The 26,383-nt window shown below is 49.5% G+C and overlaps 1 protein-coding gene across 10 annotated transcripts in view; it reads right to left on the bottom strand.

Moving 5' to 3' along the window:
• The window catches only part of pard3bb (par-3 family cell polarity regulator beta b), a 539,900-nt gene that overhangs the window by 236,679 nt on the left and 276,838 nt on the right, over positions 1-26,383 (bottom strand). For all 10 annotated transcript variants that reach the window (XM_090230480.1, XM_090230482.1, XM_090230481.1 and 7 more), the window contains one exon: positions 19,560-19,770. In XM_090230480.1, coding sequence (XP_090086606.1) covers positions 19,560-19,770 — 211 coding nt within the window. The remainder of the gene's footprint in view (positions 1-19,559; positions 19,771-26,383) is intronic.

Genomic DNA, 26,383 nt, shown 5'->3' with positions numbered 1-26,383 from the left:
CTTGGCCATGTTCTGTTATAATCTCCACCCGGCACAGCCAGAAGAGGACTGGCCACCCCACATAGCCTGGTTCCTCTCTAGGTTTCTTCCTAGGTTTTGGCCTTTCTAGGGAGTTTTTCCTAGCCACCGTGCTTCTACACCTGCATTGCTTGCTGTTTGGGGTTTTAGGCTGGGTTTCTGTACAGCACTTTGAGATATCAGCTGATGTACGAAGGGCTATATAAATACATTTGATTTGATTTGATTTACCTGTTACACACAGTACTGATGCAGCACCAGGAGTCAATACTACCTGTTACACACAGTACTGATGCACCACCAGGAGTCAATACGACCTGTTACACACAGTACTGCTGCACCACCAGGAGTCAGTACTACCTGTTACACACAGTACTGCTGCACCACCAGGAGTCAATACTACATGTTACACACAGAACTGCTGCACCACCAGGAGTCAATACGACCTGTTACACACAGTACTGCTGCACCACCAGGAGTCAATACTACCTGTTACACACACTAATGATGCACCACCAGGAGTCAATACGACCTGTTACACACAGTACTGCTGCACCACCAGGAGTCAATACTACATGTTACACACAGTACTGATGCACCACCAGGAGTCAATACTACCTGTTACACACAGTACAGTACTGATGCACCACCAGGAGTCAATACTACCTGTTACACACAGTACAGTACTGATGCACCACCAGGAGTCAATACTACCTGTTACACACACTAATGATGCACCACCAGGAGTCAATACGACCTGTTACACACCTGTTACATACAACAGGTCGTATTGACTCCTGGTGGAGCACTGGGATACACTAATGTAAAACATAGGGCTTTGTGTAACAGGTCGTATTGCACCAGGTGCAGCACTGGGATACACTAATGTAAAACATAGGGCTGTTGCACATAGTGCAGATGGTCTAGCAAACTATAAGTATGTTATCAACACAGTGCAGAGGGTCTAACAGTACACCCTCTTCAAACGCCTTACAGACTAATGCTCCTCACTGTGACACATAGTACTGGGATACACTACTGTGTTCCATCGGGATGTTACCCACTGTGTTCTATAGGGCTGTTACCCACTGTGTTCTATAGGGCTGTTACCCACTGTGTTCCATAGGGCTGTAACCCACTGTGTTCCATAGGGCTGTTACCCACTGTGTTCTATAGGGCTGTTACCCACTGTGTTCTATAGGGCTGTTACCCACTGTGTTCTATAGGGCTGTTACCCACTGTGTTCTATAGGGCTGTTACCCACTGTGTTCCATAGGGCTGTTACCCACTGTGTTCAATAGGGCTGTTACCCACTGTGTTCTATAGGGCTGTTACCCACTGTGTTCTATAGGGCTGTTACCCACTGTGTTCTCCTGTCAGCCTGCAGTAGGTCATCATCCCAGCAGTAGGTCATCATCCCAGCAGTAGGTCATCCTCCCAGCAGTAGGTCATCCTCCCAGCAGTAGGTCATCCTCCCAGCAGTAGGTCATCCTCCCACCAGTAGGTAATCCTCCCACCAGTAGGTAATCCTCTCAGCAGTAGGTCTTCATCCCAGCAGTAGGTCATCATCCCAGCAGTAGGTCATCATCCCATCAGTAGGTCATCATCCCATCAGTAGGTCATCCTCCCAGTAGTAGGTCATCCTCCCAGCAGTACGTTATCCTCCCAGCAGTAGGTCATCCCATCAGTAGGTCATCCTCCCAGCAGTAGGTTATCCTCCCAGCAATAGGTTATCCTCCCAGCAATAGGTTATCCTCCCAGCAGTAGGTCATCCCATCAGTAGGTCATCCTCCCAGCAGTAGGTCATCCCAGCAGTAGGTCATCCTCCCAACAGTAGGTCATCATCCCACCAGTAGGTCATCATCCGAGCAGTAGGTAATCCTCCCAGCAGTAGGTCTTCATCCCAGCAGTAGATTATCATCCCATCAGTAGGTCATCATCCCATCAGTAGGTCATCCTCCCAGTAGTAAGTCCTCATCATAGCAGTAGGTCATCCTCCCAGCAGTACGCTATCCTCCCAGCAGTAGGTCATCCTCCCATCAGTAGGTCATCATCCCATCAGTAGGTCATCCTCCCAGTAGTAGGTCATCCTCCCAGCAGTACGTTATCCTCCCAGCAGTAGGTCATCCCATCAGTAGGTCATCCTCCCAGCAGTAGGTTATCCTCCCAGCAATAGGTTATCCTCCCAGCAATAGGTTATCCTCCCAGCAGTAGGTCATCCCATCAGTAGGTCATCATCCCAGCAGTAGGTCATCCCAGCAGTAGGTCATCCTCCCAGTAGTAGGTCATCCTCCCAGCAGTACGTTATCCACCCAGCAGTAGGTCATCCCATCAGTAGGTCATCCTCCCAGCAGTAGGTTATCCTCCCAGCAATAGGTTATCCTCCCAGCAATAGGTTATCCTCCCAGCAGTAGGTCATCCCATCAGTAGGTCATCCTCCCAGCAGTAGGTCATCCCAGCAGTAGGTCATCCTCCCAGCAGTAGGTCATCATCCCACCAGTAGGTAATCCTCCCACCAGTAGGTAATCCTCCCAGCAGTAGGTCTTCATCCCATCAGTAGGTCATCACATCAGTAGGTCATCCTCCCAGCAGTAGGTCATCCTCCCAGCAGTAGGTCATCCTCCCATCAGTAGGTCATCATCCCATCAGTAGGTCATCCCATCAGTAGGTCATCACATCAGTAGGTCATCCTCCCAGCAGTAGGTCATCCTCCCAGCAGTAGGTCATCCTCCCATCAGTAGGTCATCATCCCAGCAGTAGGTTATCCTCCCAGCAGTAGGTTATCCTCCCAGCAGTAGGTTATCCTCCCAGCAGTAGGTTATCCTCCCAGCAGTAGGTTATCCTCCCAGCAGTAGGTCATCCCATCAGTAGGTTATCCTCCCAGCAGTAGGTTATCCTCCCAGCAGTAGGTTATCCTCCCAGCAGTAGGTTATCCTCCCAGCAGTAGGTTATCCTCCCAGCAGTAGGTCATCCCAGCAGTAGGTCATCCTCCCAGCAGTAGGTTATCCTCCCAGCAGTAGGTCATCCCATTAGTAAGTTATCCTCCCAGCAGTAGGTTATCCTCCCAGCAGTAGGTTATCCTCCCAGCAGTAGGTTATCCTCCCAGCAGTAGGTTATCCTCCCAGCAGTAGGTTATCCTCCCAGCAGTAGGTCATCCCAGCAGTAGGTTATCCTCCCAGCAGTAGGTTATCCTCCCAGCAGTAGGTTATCCTCCCAGCAGTAGGTTATCCTCCCAGCAGTAGGTCATCCCAGCAGTAGGTCATCCTCCCAGCAGTAGGTTATCCTCCCAGCAGTACGTCATCCGCCCAGCAGTAGGTTATCCTCCCAGCAGTAGGTTATCCTCCCAGCAATAGGTTATCCTCCCAGCAATAGGTTATCCTCCCAGCAGTAGGTCATCCCATCAGTAGGTCATCCTCCCAGCAGTAGGTTATCCTCCCAGCAGTAGGTTATCCTCCCAGCAGTAGGTCATCCCAGCAATAGGTCATCCTCCCAGCAGTAGGTTATCCTCCCAGCAGTAGGTTATCCCATCAGTAGGTCATCCCATCAGTAGGTCATCACATCAGTAGGTCATCCTCCCAGCAGTAGGTCATCCTCCCATCAGTAGGTCATCATCCCATCAGTAGGTCATCCCATCAGTAGGTCATCACATCAGTAGGTCATCCTCCCAGCAGTAGGTCATCCTCCCAGCAGTAGGTCATCCTCCCATCAGTAGGTCATCATCCCAGCAGTAGGTTATCCTCCCAGCAGTAGGTTATCCTCCCAGCAGTAGGTTATCCTCCCAGCAGTAGGTTATCCTCCCAGCAGTAGGTCATCCCATCAGTAGGTTATCCCATCAGTAGGTTATCCTCCCAGCAGTAGGTTATCCTCCCAGCAGTAGGTTATCCTCCCAGCAGTAGGTTATCCTCCCAGCAGTAGGTCATCCCATCAGTAGGTTATCCTCCCAGCAGTAGGTTATCCTCCCAGCAGTAGGTTATCCTCCCAGCAGTAGGTTATCCTCCCAGCAGTAGGTTATCCTCCCAGCAGTAGGTTATCCACCCAGGAGTAGGTCATCCCATCAGTAGGTTATCCTCCCAGCAGTAGGTCATCCCATCAGTAGGTTATCCTCCCAGCAGTAGCTCATAGAGGGACTAGCTACAAGTCAGGTGATTTCCCCAGTGCATTAGGAGCCAAATAGACCAACGGGAGAGAGGCAGAACAAGGTGTGAGGGTGTAGAAATACACCCAATCATCAGACAGACACTGTTTCCTCCCAGTTAATACATATGGTTCAGAACTACAGGGGAGAATAAGGAGAGAGAGGGGAGAGGAGAGAGAGGAGAGGAGTGGAGAGAGAGGGGTCGAAAGAGAGGAGAGGAGTGGAGAGAAAGGAGATGAGTGGAGAGAGGGGAGAGGAGTAGAGAGAGGGGAGATGCCTGGAGAGAGAGGAGAGAGTATAGGACTGGAGAGAGAGGAGAGAAGTGGAGAGGAGAGAGAGGAGATAGAGGAGAGGTGTGGAGAGAGAAGAGAGAGAGGAGAGATGTGGAGAGAAAGGAGATGAGTGGAGATAGGGGAGAGGAGTAGAGAGAGGGGAGAGGACTGGAGAGAGAGGAGAGGAGTGGAGAGAGAGGAGAGGAGTGGAGAGAGGAGAGGAGTGGAGAGAGGTGTGGAGAGAGGGGAGAGAGGAGTGGAGAGAGGGGAGAGGACTGGAGAGAGAGGAGAGGAGTGGAGAGAGGAGAGAGGACTGGAGAGAGAGGAGAGGAGTGGAGAGAGGTGTGGAGAGAGGGGAGAGGAGTAGAGAGAGGGGAGAGGAGTGGAGAGAGGAGTAGAGAGAGAGGAGAGGAGTGGAGAGAGAGGAGAGGAGTGGACAGAGGAGAGGAGTGGAGAGAGGAGAGGAGTGGAGAGAGGTGTGGAGAGAGGGGAGAGGAGAGGGGAGAGGAGTAGAGAGAGGGGAGAGTACTGGAGAGAGAGGAGAGGAGTGGAGAAAGGGGAGAGGAGTAGAGAGAGGGGAGAGGAGTAGCGAGAGGGGAGAGGAGTAGAGAGAGGGGAGAGGAGTGGAGAGAGGAGTGGAGAGAGGGGAGAGGACTGGAGAGAGAGGAGAGGAGTGGAGAGAGGAGTGGAGAGAGGGGAGAGGAGTAGAGAGAGGGGAGAGGAGTAGAGAGAGGGGAGAGGAGTGGAGAGAGAGGAGAGGAGTGGAGAGAGGAGAGGAGTGGAGAGAGGAGAGTAGTGGAGAGAGGTGTGGAGAGAGATCAGAGGACTGGAGAGAGAGGAGATGAGTGGAGAGAGGAGTGGAGAGAGATGAGATGAGTGGAGAGGGAGAGAGGGGAGAGGAGTGGAGAGAGATGAGATGAGTGGAGAGGAGTGGAGAGAGGGGAGAGGAGTGGAGAGAGGAGTAGAGAGAGAGGAGAGGAGTGGAGAGAGAGAGGAGGAGTGGACAGAGGAGAGGAGTGGAGAGAGGAGAGGAGTGGAGAGAGGTGTGGAGAGAGGGGAGAGGAGAGGGGAGAGGAGTAGAGAGAGGGGAGAGTACTGGAGAGAGAGGAGAGGAGTGGAGAAAGGGGAGAGGAGTAGAGAGAGGGGAGAGGAGTAGCGAGAGGGGAGAGGAGTAGAGAGAGGGGAGAGGAGTGGAGAGAGGAGTGGAGAGAGGGGAGAGGACTGGAGAGAGAGGAGAGGAGTGGAGAGAGGAGTGGAGAGAGGGGAGAGGAGTAGAGAGAGGGGAGAGGAGTAGAGAGAGGGGAGAGGAGTGGAGAGAGAGGAGAGGAGTGGAGAGAGGAGAGGAGTGGAGAGAGGAGAGGAGTGGAGAGAGGTGTGGAGAGAGATCAGAGGACTGGAGAGAGAGGAGATGAGTGGAGAGAGGAGTGGAGAGAGATGAGATGAGTGGAGAGGGAGAGAGGGGAGAGGAGTGGAGAGAGATGAGATGAGTGGAGAGGAGTGGAGAGAGATGAGATAGATGCCTGGAGAGAGAGGAGAGTAGTGGAGAGAGGGAGAGGACTGGAGAGAGAGGAGAGGAGAGAGAGAGAGGAGATAGAGGAGAGGTGTGGAGAGAGAGGAGATATATGAGAGGAGTGGAAGGAGAGGAGTGGAGAGAGAAGAGACAGAGGAGTGGAGAGGAGAGAGAGGAGATAGAGGAGAGGTGTGGAGAGAGAGGAGATAGAGGAGAGGTGTGGAGAGAGATGAGATAGTGGAGAGAGAGGATATATATGAGAGGAGTGGAGAGGAGAGGAGTGGAGAGAGAAGAGATAGAGGATTGGAGAGGAGAGAGAGGAGATAGAGGAGATGTGTGGAGAGAGAGGAGATAGAGGAGAGGTGTGGAGAGAGCGGAGATAGAGGAGAGGTGTGGAGAGGGATGAGATAGTGGAGAGAGAGGAGATAGAGGAGAGGTGTGGAGAGAGAGGAGATAGAGGAGAGGTGTGGAGAGAGATGAGATGGTGGAGAGAGATGATATATATGAGAGGAGTGGAAGGAGAGGAGTGGAGAGAGAGAGAAGAGATAGAGGAGTGGAGAGAGAGTACTGCCTCATCAACACATACATGATCTGCCTGAAGATAGAAGAGTGTCACTCTGGAAAGGAACACTAAATGAATATGACTGTATGTCAGATGAGGAGAGGGTATGGATGTAGAAGGGAAGGGAAGGGGGGATGGAGGGAAGATGGAATGGAGGGAAGAGGGGATGGATGTAGAAGGGAAGGGAAGGGGGGATGGAGGGAAGATGGGATGGAGGGAAGAGGGGATGGAGGGAAGAGAGGATGGATGTAGAAGGGAAGGGAAGGGGGGATGGAGGGAAGATGGGATGGAGGGAAGAGGGGGCGGAGGGAAGAGGGGATGGAGGGAAGAGGGGATGGAGGGAGAAGGGAAGGGAAGGGGGGATGGAGGGAAGATGGGATGGAGGGAAGAGGGGATGGAGGGAAGAGAGGATGGATGTAGAAGGGAAGGGAAGGGGGGATGGAGGGAAGATGGGATGGAGGGAAGAGGGGATGGATGGAAGATGGGATGGAGGGAAGAGAGGATGGATGTAGAAGGGAAGGGAAGGGGGGATGGAGGGAAGATGGGATGGAGGGAAGAGGGGGTGGAGGTAGAAGGGAAGGGAAGGGGGGATGGAGGGAAGATGGGATGGAGGGAAGAGGGGATGGATGTAGAAGGGAAGGGAAGGGGGATGGAGGGAAGATGGGATGGAGGGAAGAGGGGATGGATGGAAGATGGGATGGAGGGAAGATGGGATGGAGGGAAGATGGGATGGAGGGAAGAGGGGTGGAGGTAGAAGGGAAGGGAAGGGGGGATGGAGGGAAGATGGGATGGAGGGAAGAGGGGGTGGAGGTAGAAGGGAAGGGAAGGGGGGATGGAGGGAAGATGGGATGGAGGGAAGAGGGGATGGATGTAGAAGGGAAGGGAAGGGGGGATGGAGGGAAGATGGGATGGAGGGAAGAGGGGATGGATGGAAGATGGGATGGATGTAGAAGGGAAGGGAAGGGGGGATGGAGGGAAGATGGGATGGAGGGAAGATGGGATGGATGGAGAAGGGAAGGGGGATGGAGGGAAGATGGGATGGAGGGAAGATGGGATGGAGGGAAGGGGGATGGAGGGAAGAGGGGATGGAGGGAAGAGGGGATGGAGGGAAGGGGGGATGGAGGGAAGGGGGGATGGAGGGAAGAGGGGATGGAGGGAAGGGGGGATGGAGGGAAGGTGGGATGGAGGGAAGAGGGGATGGAGGGAAGGGGGGATGGAGGGAAAAGGGGATGGAGGGAAGAGGGGATGGATGGATGGAGAAGGGAAGGGAAGAGGGGGTGGAGGGAAGATGGGATGGAGGGAAGGGGGGATGGAGGGAAGAGGGGATGGAGGGAAGAGGGGATGGAGGGAAGGGGGGATGGAGGGAAGAGGGGATGGAGGGAAGAGGGGATGGATGGATGGAGAAGGGAAGGGAAGAGGGGGTGGAGGGAAGATGGGATGGAGGGAAGATGGGATGGAGGGAAGGGGGGATGGAGGGAAGAGGGGATGGAGGGAAGGGGGGATGGAGGGAAGAGGGGATGGAGGGAAGAGGGGATGGAGGGAGAAGGGAAGGGAAGGGGGGATGGAGGGAAGGGGGGATGGAGGGAAGATGGGATGGAGGGAAGAGGGGATGGAGGGAAGGGGGGATGGAGGGAAGAGGGGATGGAGGGAAGGGGGGATGGAGGGAAGAGGGGATGGAGGGAAGATGGGATGGAGGGAAGAGGGGATGGAGGGAAGAGGGGATGGAGGGAGAAGGGAAGGGAAGGGGGGATGGAGGGAAGAGGGGATGGAGGGAAGAGGGGATGGAGGGAAGAGGGGATGGAGGGAAGAGGGGATGGAGGGAAGATGGGATGGAGGGAAGATGGGATGGAGGGAAGAGGGGATGGAGGGAAGAGGGGATGGAGGGAGAAGGGAAGGGGAGGGGGATGGAGGGAAGATGGGATGGAGGGAAGAGGGGATGGAGGGAAGGGGGGATGGAGGGAAGAGGGGATGGAGGGAAGAGGGGATGGATGGAGAGGGGATGGAGGGAAGATGGGATGGCGGGATGAGGGGATGGAGGGAAGATGGGAAGGGAAGGGGGATGGAGGGAGGATGAGATGGAGGGAAGAGGGGATGGAGGGAAGAGGGGATGGAGGGAGAAGGGAAGGAGGGAAGGAGGAAAGAGGGGATGGAGGGAAGATGAGATGGAGGGAAGATGGGATGGAGGGAAGAGGGGATGGAGGGAGAAGGGAAAGAGGGAAGAAGGGATGGATGGAAGAGGGGATGGAGGGAGAAGGGAAGGAGGGAAGAGGGGATGGAGGGAAGAGGGGATGGAGGGAAGAGGGGAAGAGGGGATGGATGGAAGATGAGATGGAGGGAAGAGGGGGTGGAGGGAAGAGGAGATGGAGGGAGAAGGGAAGGAGGGAAGAGGGGATGGAGGGAGAAGGGAAGGAGGGAAGGAGGGAAGAGGGGATGGAGGGAAGATGAGATGGAGGGAAGAGGGGGTGGAGGGAAGAGGGGATGGAGGGAAGAGGGGGTGGAGGGAAGAGGGGATTGAGGGAAGAGGGGATGGAGGGAAGAGGGGGTGGAGGGAAGAGGGGATGGAGGGAAGAGGGGGTGGAGGGAAGAGGGGATGGAGGGAAGAGGGGGTGGAGGGAAGAGGGGATGGAGGGAAGAGGGGGTGGAGGGAAGAGGGGGTGGAGGGAAGAGGGGGTGGAGGGAAGAGGGGGTGGATGGAGAAGGGAAGGAGGGAAGAGGGAATGGAGGGAGAAGGGAAGGAGGGAAGAGGGGATGGAGGGAAGAGGTGATGGAGGGAGAAGGGAAGGAGGGAAGGAGGGAAGAGGGGAAGGAGGGAAGAGGGGATGGATGGAAGATGGGATGGAGGGAAGATGGGGTGGAGGGAGAAGGGAAGAGGGATGGAGGAAAGAGGGGATGGAGGGGAGAGGGGAAGAGGGGTCGTGGGGTTAGACAGGGATGCAGCTTAAGCCCCACCCTCTTCAAAATATATATCAACGAATTGGCGCTGGCACAAGAAAAGTCTGCAGCACCCGGCCTCACCCTGCTAGAATCCGAAGTCAAATGTCTGCTGTTTGCTGATGGAGGGAAGATGGGATTGAGGGAGAAGGGAAGGAGGGAAGGAGGGCAGATGGGATGGAGCGAAGAGGGGATGGATGGAGAAGGGAAGGAGGGAAGGAGGGAAGATGGGATGGAGCGAAGAGGGGATGGAGGGAGAAGGGAAGGAGGGAAGGAGGGAACAGGGGATGTAGGGAAGGAGGGAAGGAGGGCAGATGGGATGGAGCGAAGAGGGGATGGATGGAGAAGGGAAGGAGGGAAGGAGGGAAGATGGGATGGAGCGAAGAGGGGGTGGAGGGAGAAGGGAAGGAGGGAAGGAAGGAAGATGGGATGGAGCGAAGAGGGGATGGAGGGAGAAGGGAAGGAGGGAAGAGGGGATGGAGGGAAGATGGGATGGAGGGAGAAGGGAAGGAGGGAAGAGGGAAAATGGGATGGAGCGAAGGGGGGATGGAGGGAGAAGGGAAGGGGGGAAGGAGGGAAGAGGGGATGTAGGGAAGATGGGATGGAGGGAAGATGGGATGGAGCGAAGAGGGGATGGAGGGAGAAGGGAAGGAGGGAAGGAGGGAAGATGGGATGGAGGGAAGATGGGATGGAGCGAAGAGGGGATGGAGGGAGAAGGGAAGGAGGGAAGATGGGATGGAGCGAAGAGGGGATGGAGGGAGAAGGGAAGGAGGGAAGAGGGGATGGAGGGAAGATGGGATGGAGGGAAGAGGGAAAATGGGATGGAGTGAAGGGGGGATGGAGGGAAGATGGGATGGAGGGAAGATGGGATGGAGGGAAGAAGGGATGGAGGGAAGAGGGGATGGAGGGAAGAGGGGATGGAGGGAGAAGGGATGGAGGGAGAAGGGGATGGAGGGAGAAGGGATGGAGGGAAGTCAAATGTCTGCTGTTTGCTGATGATCTGGTGCTTCTGTCCCCAACCAAGGAGGGCCTACAGCAGCACCTAGATCTTATGCACAGATTCTGTCACACCTGGGCCCTGACAGAAAATCTCAGTAAGACCAAAATAATGGTATTCCAAAAAAGGTCCAGTCACCAGGACCACAAATACAAATTCCATCTAGACACTGTTGCCCTAGAGCACACAAAAAACTATACACACCTTGGCCTAAACATCAGCGCCACAGGTAACTTCCACAAAGCTGTGAACGATCTGAGAGACAAGGCAAGAAGGGCATTCTATGCCATCAAAAGGAACATAAATTTCAACATACCAATTAGGATTTGGCTAAAAATACTTGAATCAGTCATAGAGCCCATTGCCCTTCATGGTTGTGAGGTCTGGGGTCCGCTCACCAACCAAGACTTCACAAAATGGGACAAACACCAAATTGAGACTCTGCATGCAGAATGTTGCTAAAATATCCTCAGTGTACAACGTAGAACACCAAATAATGCATGCAGAGCAGAATTAGGCCGATACCCACTAATTATCAAAATCCAGAAAAGAGCCGTTAAATTCTATAACCACCTAAAAGGAAGTGATTCACAAACCTTCCATAACAAAGCCATCACCTACAGAGAGATGAACCTGGAGAAGAGTCCCCTAAGCAAGCTGGTCCTGGGGCTCTGTTCACAAACACAAACACACCCCTTAGAGCCCCAGGACAGCAGCACAATTAGACCCAACCAAATCATGAGAAAACAAAAAGATAATTACTTGACACATTGGAAAGAATTAACAAAAAAACAGAGCAAACTAGAATGCTATTTGTCCCTAAACAGAAAGTACACAGCGGCAGAATACCTGACCACTGTGACTGACCCAAAATTAAGGAAAGCTTTGACTCTGTACAGACTCAGTGAGCATAGCCTTGCTATTGAGAAAGGCCGCTGTAGGCAGACATGGCTCTCAAGAGAAGACAGGCTATGTGCTCACTGCCCACAAAATGAGGTGGAAACTGAGCTGCACTTCCTAACCTCCTGCCCAATGTATGACCATATTAGAGAGACATATTTCCCTCAGATTACACAGATCCACAAAGAATTAGAAAACAAATCCAAATTTGAAAAACTCCCATATCTACTGGGTGAAATTCCACAGTGTGCCATCACAGCAGCAAGATTTGTGACCTGTTGCCACGAGAAAAGGGCCATTGTAAATACAACCCATATTTATGCTTATTTATTTTATCTTGTGTCCTTTAACCATTTGTACATTGTTAAAACACTGTATATAGACATAATATGACATTTGTAATGTCTTTATTGTTTTGAAATTTCTGTATGTGTAATGTTTACTGTTAATTTTTATTGTTTATTTCACTTTTGTATGTTGTCGACCTCACTTGCTTTGGCAATGTTAACACATGTTTCCCATGTCAATAAAGCCCCTTGAATTGAATTGAATTGAGAGGGAGGGAGGACATGAGAAGTAAATGAGGGACAGAGAGAGGGGGGGGAGGAGTTAATATGGTCCACCAAGGTCCATAGGCAGGAGAACAGGAGTTTATAAAATGATGGTAATAGACCACTAGTATGGAAATCAGACATCAACAGGACAAAGACACCTGCAAATGGATCCAGACTCCTCCTTAATCCTTGCTGTGTCCCTGCCTCCTTCCTACCCTCTTCTTTTAAGTACCATTCCATTGAAAACACTGTCTCTCTCTGACCTTTCAGTGGGTCGTCCCGGCACCCACAGAGAAGGTTAGTGCATAAAACACTGTTTCTTCTGAACAACAAGGATGCATTATAATGAGGGGTCCAAGACAGGCAGAGTGGGATCAGCAGTGGGCCGCTCCCCATCTCTCTCTCTCGTGGACCACAGGGAAGAGCAGGAAGAGACAGGCAGAGTGGGATCTGCAGTGGGCCGCTCCCCATCTCTCTCTCTCTCTCGTGGAAAACAGGGAAGAGCAGGAAGAGACAGGCAGAGTGGGATCTGCAGTGGGCCGCTCCCCATCTCTCTCTCTCTCATGGACCACAGGGAAGAGCAGGAAGAGACAGGCAGAGTGGGATCTGCAGTGGGCCGCTCCCCATCTCTCTCTTTTTCTCGTGGACCACAGGGAGGAGCAGGAAGAGACAGGCAGAGTGGGATCTGCAGTGGGCCGCTCCCCATCTCTCTCTCTCTCATGGACCACAGGGAAGAGCAGGAAGAGACAGGCAGAGTGGGATCTGCAGTGGGCCGCTCCCCATCTCTCTCTCTCGTGGACCACAGGGAAGAGCAGGAAGAGACAGGCAGAGTGGGATCTGCAGTGGACCGCTCCCCATCTCTCTCTCTCGTGGACCACAGGGAAGAGCAGGAAGAGACAGGCAGAGTGGGATCTGCAGTGGGCCGCTCCCCATCTCTCTCTCTCGTGGACCACAGGGAAGAGCAGGAAGAGACAGGCAGAGTGGGATCTGCAGTGGACCGCTCCCCATCTCTCTCTCTCGTGGACCACAGGGAAGAGCAGGAAGAGACAGGCAGAGTGGGATCTGCAGTGGGCCGCTCCCCATCTCTCTCTCTCGTGGACCACAGGGAAGAGCAGGAAGAGACAGGCAGAGTGGGATCTGCAGTGGACCGCTCCCCATCTCTCTCTCTCTCATGGACCACAGGGAGGAGCAGGAAGAGACAGGCAGGACCAGGAGGATATGCTGTGTGGGAGACAGGCAGGATCAGGCAGGTATGGTGGGTGAGAGACAGGCAGGATCAGGCAGGTATGGTGGGTGAGAGACAGGCAGGATGCTGGGTGGGAGACAGGCTTCATGACCATTCTGCCCAGCAGAGCTTCATGACCAGCAGAGCTTCATGACCATCCTGTCCAGCAGAGCTTCATGACCATCCTGTCCAGCAGAGATTCATGACCATCATGTCCAGCAGAGCTTCATGACCAGCAGAGCATCCTTTCCAGCAGAGCTTCATGACCATCCTGGCCAGCAAAGCTTCATGACCAGCAGAGCTTCATGGCCATCCTGTCCAGCAGAGCTTCATTACCATCCTGCCCAGTGTCACAGTTTTATTTATTTATTTTATTTAACCTTTATTTAACTAGGCAAGTCAGTTAAGAACAAATTCTTATTTTCAGTGACGGCCTAGGAACAGTGGGTTAACTGCCTGGGGATTTGAACTTGCAACCTTTCGGTTACTAGTCCAACGCTCTAACCACTAGGCTACCCTGCCGCCCCACAGTAACATCCCAATAAATGGTGTGCAGGCGGGTCCTGACGGGGTGTCTATCTGGCGGTCCGTCCACAGGGCTGCTTCACAGAGTCTATCACCCTCACTGTCCTAAGAGGTCTGAGGTTTGAGGTGACCAGGTTTCGATACCGTTTCACTTGGCTGTGCGACGCACATTTGTTATCAGTTGCCAGTGAAAATGTTTTACCTGGTCAAATTAGTTGTGGGCTTTTTTAAAAAATTTTGTCATTACGATTTATTCAAACAGTAATGTGCAATTAACCAATAATAATCCAACTTTCTGTGTGGCTCAGGGCTCCATGTACAGTAGTCCTACAGGGGAGGATTTGGAAACACTATTATAGTGTTGGAAAATCTATTATAATGATGCTATTTTTAATCTAGGCTACAGCGCATTCTGAAACTTCGCTCAATACTTTGTTGAAGCATCAGTATAGAGTCAAAGTGTCGCTCAAACACGTAGACGTATGTGGCAGGGTCAACAGTCAATCACGGACGACAAAAGGAAAGCCAGCCCCGTAGCAGACCACGATGTCTTGCTCCCAGACAAACTAAACACCTTCTTTGCTCGCTTTGAGGTCAATACAGTGCCACTGACACGGCCCGCTACCGAAACCTGCGGGCTCTCCTTCACTGCAGCCAACGTGAGCAAAACATTTAAACGTGTTAACCCTCGCAAGGCTGCCGGCCCAGACGGCATCCCCAGCCGCGTCCTCAGAGCATGTGCAGACCAGCTGGCTGGTGTGTTTACAGACATATTCAATCAATCCTTATCCCAGTCTGCTGTCCCCACATGTTTCAAGATGGCCACCATTGTTCCTGTTCCCAAGAAAGCTAAGGTAACTGAGCTAAACGACTACCGCCCCGTAGCACTCACTTCCGTCATCATGAAGTGCTTTGAGAGACTAGTCAAGGACCATATCACCTCCACCCTACCTGACACCCTAGACCCACTCCAATTTGCTTACCGCCCCAATAGGTCCACAGACGACGCATTTCGCAATCACACTGCCCTAACCCATCTGGACAGGGGAATACCTATGTAAGAATGCTGTTCATCAACTTCAGCTCAGCATTCAACACCATAGTACCCTCCAAACTCATCATCAAGCTCGAGACCCTGGGTCTCGACCCCGCCCTGTACAACTGGGTACTGGACTTTCTGATGGGCCGCCCCCAGGTGGTGAGGGTAGGTAACAACATCTCCACCCCGCTGATCCTCAACACGGGTTCCCCACAAGGGTGTGTTCTCAGCCCTCTCCTGTACTCCCTGCTAACCCATGACTTTGTGGCCACACATGCCTTCAACTCAGTCATCAAGTTTGCAGACAACACTACAGTGGTAGGCTTGATTACCAACAGCTACCAGACAGCCTACAAGGAGGAGGTGAGGGCCCTCAGGTAGTGAGGTCTGCACAACGCATCACCGGGGGCAAACTACCTGCCCTCCAGGACACCTACACCACCCGATGTCACAGGAAGACCAAAAACATCATCAAGGACAACAACCACCCGAGCCACTGCCTGTTCACCCCGCTATCATCCAGAAGGCGAGGTCAGTACAGGTGCATCAAAGCTGGGACCGAGAGACTGAAAAACAGCTTCTATCTCAAGGCCATCAGACTGTTAAACAGCCACCACTAACATTGAGTGGCTGCTGCCAACATACTGACTCAAATCTCTAGCCACTAATAATTCAAAATTGAATGTAAAATATATCACTAGCCACTTTAAACAATGCCCCTTTATATAGTGTTTACATACCCTACATTATTCATCTCATATGTATATGTATATACTGTACTCTATATCATCTACTGCATCTTTATGTAATACATGTATCACTAGCCACTTTAACTATGCCACTTTGTTTACATACTCATCTCATATGTATATACTGTACTCAATACCATCTACTGTATCTTGCCTATGCTGCTCTGTACCATCACTCATTCATATATCTTTATGTACATATTCTTTATCCCTTTACACATGTGTGTTCATGTCTATTGATGTTCTGTATTAGGTTTCATGTGGAACCCCAGGAAGAGTAGCTGCTGACTTTGCAAAAGTTCATGGAGATCCTAATAAAATACCAAATACACTAATGGACATGACAGTCCTTACTGAAGACATGAATGGACATGGCAGTCCTTACTGAAGACACTAATGGACATGACAGTCCTTACTGAAGACACTAATGGACATGACAGTCCTTACTGAAGACATGAATGGACATGGCAGTCCTTACTGAAGACACTAATGGACATGACAGTCCTTACTGAAGACACTAATGGACATGGCAGTCCTTACTGAAGACATGAATGGACATGGCAGTCCTTACTGAAGACACTAATGGACATGACAGTCCTTACTGAAGACACTAATGGACATGACAGTCCTTACTGAAGACACTAATGGACATGACAGTCCTTACTGAAGACATGAATGGACATGGCAGTCCTTACTGAAGACATGAATGGACATGACAGTCCTTACTGAAGACATGAATGGACATGGCAGTCCTTACTGAAGACATGAATGGACATGACAGTCCTTACTGAAGACATGAATGGACATGGCAGTCCTTACTGAAGACATGAATGGACATGACAGTCCTTACTGAAGACATGAATGGACATGGCAGTCCTTACTGAAGACACTAATGGACATGACAGTCCTTACTGAAGACACTAATGGACATGACAGTCCTTACTGAAGACACTAATGGACATGACAGTCCTTACTGAAGACACTAATGGACATGACAGTCCTTACTGAAGACACTAATGGACATGGCAGTCCTTACTGAAGACACTAATGGACATGACAGTCCTTACTGAAGACACTAATGGACATGGCAGTCCTTACTGAAGACACTAATGGACATGGCAGTCCTTACTGAAGACATTAATGGACATGACAGTCCTTACTGAAGACACTAATGGACATGGCAGTCCTTACTGAAGACACTAATGGACATGGCAGTCCTTACTGAAGACACTAATGTGCATGACAGTCCTTACTGAAGACACTAATGGACATGGCAGTCCTTACTGAAGACATTAATGGACATGACAGTCCTTACTGAAGACACTAATGGACATGGCAGTCCTTACTGAAGACACTAATGGACATGACAGTCCTTACTGAAGACATTAATGGACATGACAGTCCTTACTGAAGACACTAATGGACATGGCAGTCCTTACTGAAGACACTAATGGACATGACAGTCCTTACTGAAGACATTAATGGACATGACAGTCCTTACTGAAGACATTAATGGACATGACAGTCCTTACTGAAGACATTAATGGACATGGCAGTCCTTACTGAAGACACTAATGGACATGACAGTCCTTACTGAAGACACTAATGGACATGACAGTCCTTACTGAAGACATTAATGGACATGGCAGTCCTTACTGAAGACACTAATGGACATGACAGTCCTTACTGAAGACATTAATGGACATGACAGTCCTTACTGAAGACACTAATGGACATGACAGTCCTTACTGAAGACATTAATGGACATGGCAGTCCTTACTGAAGACACTAATGGACTTGACAGTCCTTACTGAAGACATTAATGGACATGGCAGTCCTTACTGAAGACACTAATGGACATGGCAGTCCTTACTGAAGACACTAATGGACATGACAGTCCTTACTGAAGACATTAATGGACATGGCAGTCCTTACTGAAGACACTAATGGACATGACAGTCCTTACTGAAGACATTAATGGACATGGCAGTCCTTACTGAAGACACTAATGGACATGGCAGTCCTTACTGAAGACACTAATGGACATGGCAGTCCTTACTGAAGACATTCATGGACATGACAGTCCTTACTGAAGACACTAATGGACATGACAGTCCTTACTGAAGACATTAATGGACATGACAGTCCTTACTGAAGACATTAATGGACATGGCAGTCCTTACTGAAGACATTAATGGACATGGCAGTCCTTACTGAAGACACTAATGGACATGACAGTCCTTACTGAAGACACTAATGGACATGACAGTCCTTACTGAAGACATTAATGGACATGGCAGTCCTTACTGAAGACATGAATGGACATGGCAGTCCTTACTGAAGACACTAATGGACATGACAGTCCTTACTGAAGACATTAATGGACATGACAGTCCTTACTGAAGACATGAATGGACATGGCAGTCCTTACTGAAGACATTAATGGACATGGCAGTCCTTACTGAAGACATGGATGGACATGACAGTCCTTACTGAAGACACTAATGGACATGACAGTCCTTACTGAAGACACTAATGGACATGGCAGTCCTTACTGAAGACACTAATGGACGTGGCAGTCCTTACTGAAGACACTAATGGACATGACAGTCCTTACTGAAGACATTAATGGACATGACAGTCCTTACTGAAGACATGAATGGACATGGCAGTCCTTACTGAAGACATTAATGGACATGGCAGTCCTTACTGAAGACATTAATGGACATGGCAGTCCTTACTGAAGACATGAATGGACATGGCAGTCCTTACTGAAGACATTAATGGACATGGCAGTCCTTACTGAAGACATTAATGGACATGGCAGTCCTTACTGAAGACATTCATGGACATGACAGTCCTTACTGAAGACACTAATGGACATGGCAGTCCTTACTGAAGACACTAATGGACATGATAGTCCTTACTGAAGACATTAATGGACATGACAGTCCTTACTGAAGACATGAATGGACATGGCAGTCCTTACTGAAGACACTAATGGACATGACAGTCCTTACTGAAGACATTAATGGACATGACAGTCCTTACTGAAGACATGAATGGATATGGCAGTCCTTACTGAAGACATTAATGGACATGGCAGTCCTTACTGAAGACATTAATGGACATGGCAGTCCTTACTGAAGACATGAATGGACATGGCAGTCCTTACTGAAGACATGAATGGACATGGCAGTCCTTACTGAAGACATTAATGGACATGGCAGTCCTTACTGAAGACATTAATGGACATGACAGTCCTTACTGAAGACACTAATGGACATGGCAGTCCTTACTGAAGACACTAATGGACATGATAGTCCTTACTGAAGACATTAATGGACATGACAGTCCTTACTGAAGACATTAATGGACATGACAGTCCTTACTGAAGACATGAATGGACATGACAGTCCTTACTGAAGACATTAATGGACATGACAGTCCTTACTGAAGACATGAATGGACATGGCAGTCCTTACTGAAGACACTAATGGACATGATAGTCCTTACTGAAGACATTAATGGACATGACAGTCCTTACTGAAGACATTAATGGACATGACAGTCCTTACTGAAGACATGAATGGACATGGCAGTCCTTACTGAAGACATTAATGGACATGACAGTCCTTACTGAAGACATGAATGGACATGGCAGTCCTTACTGAAGACACTAATGGACATGACAGTCCTTACTGAAGACACTAATGGACATGGCAGTCCTTACTGAAGACATTAATGGACATGACAGTCCTTACTGAAGACACTAATGGACATGACAGTCCTTACTGAAGACATTAATGGACACGACAGTCCTTACTGAAGACACTAATGGACATGACAGTCCTTACTGAAGACACTAATGGACATGACAGTCCTTACTGAAGACATTAATGGACACGACAGTCCTTACTGAAGACACTAATGGACATGACAGTCCTTACTGAAGACACTGATGGACATGACAGTCCTTACTGAAGACACTAATGGACATGGCAGTCCTTACTGAAGACACTAATGGACATGGCAGTCCTTACTGAAGACACTAATGGACATGACAGTCCTTACTAAAGACACTAATGGACATGACAGTCCTTACTGAATACACGAATGGACACGACAGGAAATGGCCTCACCTCAGTAAACCAAAACCTTTCTTCTTCTTGGCCTTCTTGTCTGACTCGTCCACATCCTCAGTTATCTTCTTCCCTTTACATTTGGACTGCTTCTCTTTCTTCTTTCCTTTGGCCTTCTTCTTCTTGTCTTGCCTCTCCTCTTCCCCCACGCCCTGGCGAGAGGAGCCGCTGGCAGGGGTGTCCCGTCCCGAACTCTGGTCTGACAGGTCATCTGGAGAGGAGAGACACACAGACAGTTAACCCGGTACCTCCTGTGTATTGACCCTGTACCGGTACCTCCTGTATATTGACTCTGTACCAGTACCTCCTGTGTATTGACTCTGTACCGGTACCCCTGTATATTGACTCTGTACCGGTACCCCCTGTATATTGACTCTGTACCGGTACCTCCTGTATATTGACTCTGTACCGGTACCTCCTGTGTATTGACTCTGTACCGGTACCCCTGTATATTGACTCTGTACCGGTACCCCCTGTATATTGACTCTGTACCGGTACCCCTGTATATTGACTCTGTACCGGTACCCCTGTATATTGACTCTGTACCGGTACCCCTGTGTATTGACTCTGTACCGGTACCCCTGTATATTGACTCTGTACCGGTACCCCTGTATATTGACTCTGTACCGGTACCCCTGTATATTGACTCTGTACCGGTACCCCTGTATATTGACTCTGTACTGGTACCCCTTTGTATTGACTCTGTACCGGTACCTCCTGTATATTGACTCTGTACCGGTACCCCTTGTATATTGACTCTGTACCGGTACCTCCTGTATATTGACTCTGTACCGGTACCTCCTGTGTATTGACTCTGTACCGGTACCCCTGTATATTGACTCTGTACCGGTACCTCCTGTATGTTGACTCTGTAACAGTACCCCTGTATATTGACTCTGTACTGGTACCCCTTTGTATTGACTCTGTACCGGTACCTCCTGTATATTGACTCTGTACGGTACCCCCTGTATATTGACTCTGTACCGGTACCTCCTGTATATTGACTCTGTACCGGTACCTCCTGTGTATTGACTCTGTACCGGTACCCCTGTATATTGACTCTGTACCGGTACCCCCTGTATATTGACTCTGTACCGGTACCCCTGCATATTGACTCTGTACCGGTACCTCCAGTATATTGACTCTGTACCGGTACCCCTGTATATTGACTCTGTACCGGTACCCCTGTATATTGACTCTGTACCGGTACCCCTGTATATTGACGCTGTACCGGTACCCCCTGTATATTGACTCTGTACTGGTACCCCCTGTATATTGACTCTGTACTGGTACCCCCTGTATATAGCCTCCACATTGACTCTGTACCAGTACCCCCTGTATATAGCCTCCACATTGACTCTGTACTGGTACCCCCTGTATATAGCCTCCACATTGACTCTGTACCGTAACACCCTGTATATAGCCTCCACATTGACTCTGTACTGTAACACCCTGTATATAGCCTCCACATTGACTCTGTACCGGTACCCCCTGTATATAGCCTCCACATTGACTCTGTACCGGTACCCCCTGTATATAGCCTCCACATTGACTCTGTACTGGTACCTCCTGTATATAGCCTCCACATTGATTCTGTACTGGTACCCCCTGTATATAGCCTCCACATTGACTCTGCACCGGTACCCACTGTATATAGTCTCCACATTGACTCTGTACCGTAATACCCTGTATATAGCCTCCACATTGACTCTGTACCGTAACACCCTGTATATAGCCTCCACATTGACTCTTTACCGGTACCCCCTGTATATAGCCTCCACATTGACTCTGTACCGTAATACCCTGTATATAGCCTCCACATTGACTCTGTACCGGTACCCCCTGTATATAGCCTCCACATTGACTCTGTACCGTAACACCCTGTATATAGCCTCCACATTGACTCTGTACCGGTACCCCCTGTATATAGCCTCCACATTGACTCTGTACCGGTACCCCCTGTATATAGCCTCCACATTGACTCTGTACCGTAACACCCTGTATATAGCCTCCACATTGGCTCTGTACCGGTACCCCCTGTATATAGCCTCCACATTGACTCTGTACTGTAACACCCTGTATACAGCCTCCACATTGACTCTGTACTGTAACACCCTGTATATAGTCTCCACATTGACTCTGTACCGTAACACCCTGTATATAGCCTCCACATTGACTCTGTACCGGTACCCCTGTATATAGTCTCCACATTGACTCTGTACCAGTACCCCCTGTATATAGCCTCCACATTGACTCTGTGCCAGTACCCCCTGTATATAGCCTCCACATTAACTCTGTACTGTAACACCCTGTAAACAGCCTCCACATTGACTCTGTACCGGTACCCCCTGTATATAGTCTCCACATTGACTCTGTACCAGTACCCCCTGTATATAGCCTCCACATTGACTCTGTACTGTAACACCCTGTATATAGCCTCCACATTGACTCTGTACTGGTACCCCCTGTATATAGCCTCCACATTGACTCTGTACCGTAACACCCTGTATATAGCCTCCACAATGTGCAGATACCCCCCTGTATATAGCCTCCACATTCACTCTGTACCGATACCCCCTGTATATAGCCTCCACATTGACTCTGTACTGTAACACCATGTATATAGCCTCCACAATGACTCTGTACCAGTACCCCCTGTATATAGCCTCCACATTGACTCTGTACTGTAACACCCTGTATATAGGCTCCACAATGACTCTGTACCAGTACCCCCTGTATATAGCCTCGACATTGACTCTGTACTGTAACACCCTGTATATAGCCTCCACAATGACTCTGTACCAGTACCCCCTGTATATAGCCTCCACATTGACTCTGTACAGTAACACCCTGTATATAGCCTCCACATTGACTCTGTACCGTAACACCCTGTATATAGCCTCCACATTGACTCTGTACTGTAACACCCTGTATATAGCCTCCACAATGTGCAGATACCCCCCTGTATATAGCCTCCACATTGACTCTGTACCGGTACCCCCTGTATATAGCCTCCACATTGACTCTGTACCAGTACCCCCTGTATTTAGCCTCCACATTGACTCTGTACTGTAACACCCTGTATATAGCCTCCACATTGACTCTGTACCGTAACACCCTGTATATAGCCTCCACATTGACTCTGTACCGTAACACCCTGTATATAGCCTCCACATTGACTCTGTACAGTAATACCCTGTATATAGCCTCCACAATGACTCTGTACCGGTACCCCCTGTATATAGCCTCCATATTGACTCTGTACCGGTACCCCTGTATATAGCCTCCACATTGACTCTGTACCAGTACCCCCTGTATATAGCCTCCACATTGACTCTGTACTGTAACACCCTGTATATAGCCTCCACAATGTGCAGATACCCCCCTGTATATAGCCTCCACATTGACTCTGTACCGGTACCCCCTGTATATAGCCTCCACATTGACTCTGTACCAGTACCCCCTGTATTTAGCCTCCACATTGACTCTGTACTGTAACACCCTGTATATAGCCTCCACATTGACTCTGTACCGTAACACCCTGTATATAGCCTCCACAATGTGCAGATACCCCCCTGTATATAGCCTCCACATTCACTCTGTACCGGTACCCCCTGTACATAGCCTCCACATTGACTCTGTACTGTAACACCCTGTATATAGCCTCCACAATGACTCTGTACCAGTACCCCCTGTATATAGCCTCCACATTGACTCTGTACTGTAACACCCTGTATATAGCCTCCACAATGTGCAGATACCCCCCTGTATATAGCCTCCACATTGACTCTGTACCGGTACCCCCTGTATATAGCCTCCACATTGACTCTGTACCAGTACCCCCTGTATATAGCCTCGACATTGACACTGTACCGGTACTCCCTGTATATAGCCTCCACATTGACTCTGTACCGGTACCCCCTGTATATAGCCTCCACATTGACTCTGTACCAGTACCCCCTGTATATAGCCTCCACATTGACTCTGTACCGTAACACCATGTATATAGCCTCCACATTGACTCTGTACCGTAATACCCTGTATATAGCCTCCACATTGACTCTGTACTGTAACACCCTGTATATAGCCTCCACAATGTGCAGATACCCCCCTGTATATAGCCTCCACATTGACTCTGTACCGGTACCCCCTGTATATAGCCTCCACATTGACTCTGTACCAGTACCCCCTGTATTTAGCCTCCACATTGACTCTGTACTGTAACACCCTGTATATAGCCTCCACATTGACTCTGTACCGTAACACCCTGTATATAGCCTCCACATTGACTCTGTACCGTAACACCCTGTATATAGCCTCCACATTGACTCTGTACAGTAACACCCTGTATATAGCCTCCACAATGACTCTGTACCGGTACCCCCTGTATATAGCCTCCATATTGACTCTGTAACGGTACCCCTGTATATAGCCTCCACATTGACTCTGTACCAGTACCCCCTGTATATAGCCTCCACATTGACTCTGTACTGTAATACCCTGTATATAGCCTCCACAATGTGCAGATACCCCCCTGTATATAGCCTCCACATTGACTCTGTACCGGTACCCCCTGTATATAGCCTCCACATTGACTCTGTACCAGTACCCCCTGTATTTAGCCTCCACATTGACTCTGTACTGTAACACCCTGTATATAGCCTCCACATTGACTCTGTACCGTAACACCCTGTATATAGCCTCCACATTGACTCTGTACTGTAACACCCTGTATATAGCCTCCACAATGACTCTGTACCAGTACCCCCTGTATATAGCCTCCACATTGACTCTGTACTGTAACACCCTGTATATAGCCTCCACAATGACTCTGTACCAGTACCCCGTGTATATAGCCTCCACATTGACTCTGTACTGTAACACCCTGTATATAGCCTCCACAATGACTCTGTACCAGTACCCCCTGTATATAGCCTCCACATTGACTCTGTACTGTAACACCCTGTATATAGCCTCCACAATGACTCTGTACCAGTACCCCCTGTATATAGCCTCCACATTGACTCTGTACTGTAACACCCGGTATATAGCCTCCACAATGACTCTGTACCAGTACCCCCTGTATATAGCCTCCACATTGACTCTGTACTGTAACACCCTGTATATAGCCTCCACAATGACTCTGTACCAGTACCCCCTGTATATAGCCTCCACATTGACTCTGTACTGTAACACCCTGTATATAGCCTCCACAATGTGCAGATACCCCCCTGTATATAGCCTCCACATTGACTCTGTACCGGTACCCCCTGTATATAGCCTCCACATTGACTCTGTACCGGTACCCCCTGTATATAGCCTCGACATTGACACTGTACCGGTACTACCTGTATATAGCCTCCACATTGACTCTGTACCGGTACCCCCTGTATATAGCCTCCACATTGACTCTGTACCAGTACCCCCTGTATATAGCCTCCACATTGACTCTGTACCGTAACACCATGTATATAGCCTCCACATTGACTCTGTACCGGTACCCCTGTATATAGCCTCCACATTGACTCTGTACCAGTACCCCTGTATATAGCCTCCACATTGACTCTGTACTGTAACACCCTGTATATAGCCTCCACAATGTGCAGATACCCCCCTGTATATAGCCTCCACATTGACTCTGTACCGGTACCCCCTGTATATAGCCTCCACATTGACTCTGTACCAGTACCCCCTGTATTTAGCCTCCACATTGACTCTGTACTGTAACACCCTGTATATAGCCTCCACATTGACTCTGTACCGTAACACCCTGTATATAGCCTCCACAATGTGCAGATACCCCCCTGTATATAGCCTCCACATTGACTCTGTACCGGTACCCCCTGTATATAGCCTCCACATTGACTCTGTACTGTAACACCCTGTATATAGCCTCCACAATGACTCTGTACCAGTACCCCCTGTATATAGCCTCCACATTGACTCTGTACTGTAACACCCTGTATATAGCCTCCACAATGACTCTGTACCAGTACCCCCTGTATATAGCCTCCACATTGACTCTGTACTGTAACACCCTGTATATAGCCTCCACAATGACTCTGTACCAGTACCCCCTGTATATAGCCTCCACATTGACTCTGTACCGTAACACCCTGTATATAGCCTCCACATTGACTCTGTACCGTAACACCCTGTATATAGCCTCCACAATGACTCTGTACCAGTACCCCCTGTATATAGCCTCCACATTGACTTTGGTGCATGTGACAAATACAATTTGATTTAGATTTTTATAGAGTAGTGATAGGAGATAGTACTGTAAAGGGTATAGAGTAGTGATAGGAGATAGTACTGTAAAGGGTATAGAGTAGTGATAGGAGATATCACTGTAAAGGGTATAGAGCAGTGATAGGAGATATCACTGTAAAGGGTATAGAGTAGTGATAGGAGATAGTACTGTAAAGGGTATAGAGTAGTGATAGGAGATAGTACTGTAAAGGGTATAGAGTAGTGATAGGAGATAGCACTGTAAAGGGTATAGAGTAGTGATAGGAGATATCACTGTAAAGGGTATAGAGCAGTGATAGGAGATATCACTGTAAAGGGTATAGAGTAGTGATAGGAGATAGTACTGTAAAGGGTATAGAGTAGTGATAGGAGATAGCACTGTAAAGGGTATAGAGTAGTGATAGGAGATAGTACTGTAAAGGGTATAGAATAGTGATAGGAGATAGCACTGTAAAGGGTATAGAGTAGTGATAGGAGACATCACTGTAAAGGGTATAGAGTAGTGATAGGAGACATCACTGTAAAGGGTATAGAGTAGTGATAGGAGATAGTACTGTAAAGGGTATAGAGTA

Source organism: Oncorhynchus mykiss, chromosome 3 (assembly GCF_057628025.1).
Source record: "Oncorhynchus mykiss isolate SJ-2025 chromosome 3, ASM5762802v1, whole genome shotgun sequence".
Lineage (NCBI taxonomy): Eukaryota > Metazoa > Chordata > Actinopteri > Salmoniformes > Salmonidae > Oncorhynchus > Oncorhynchus mykiss.
The sequence above is the reverse complement of the archived record's forward strand: the minus strand, read 5'-3'. Positions and strand labels throughout refer to the sequence as shown.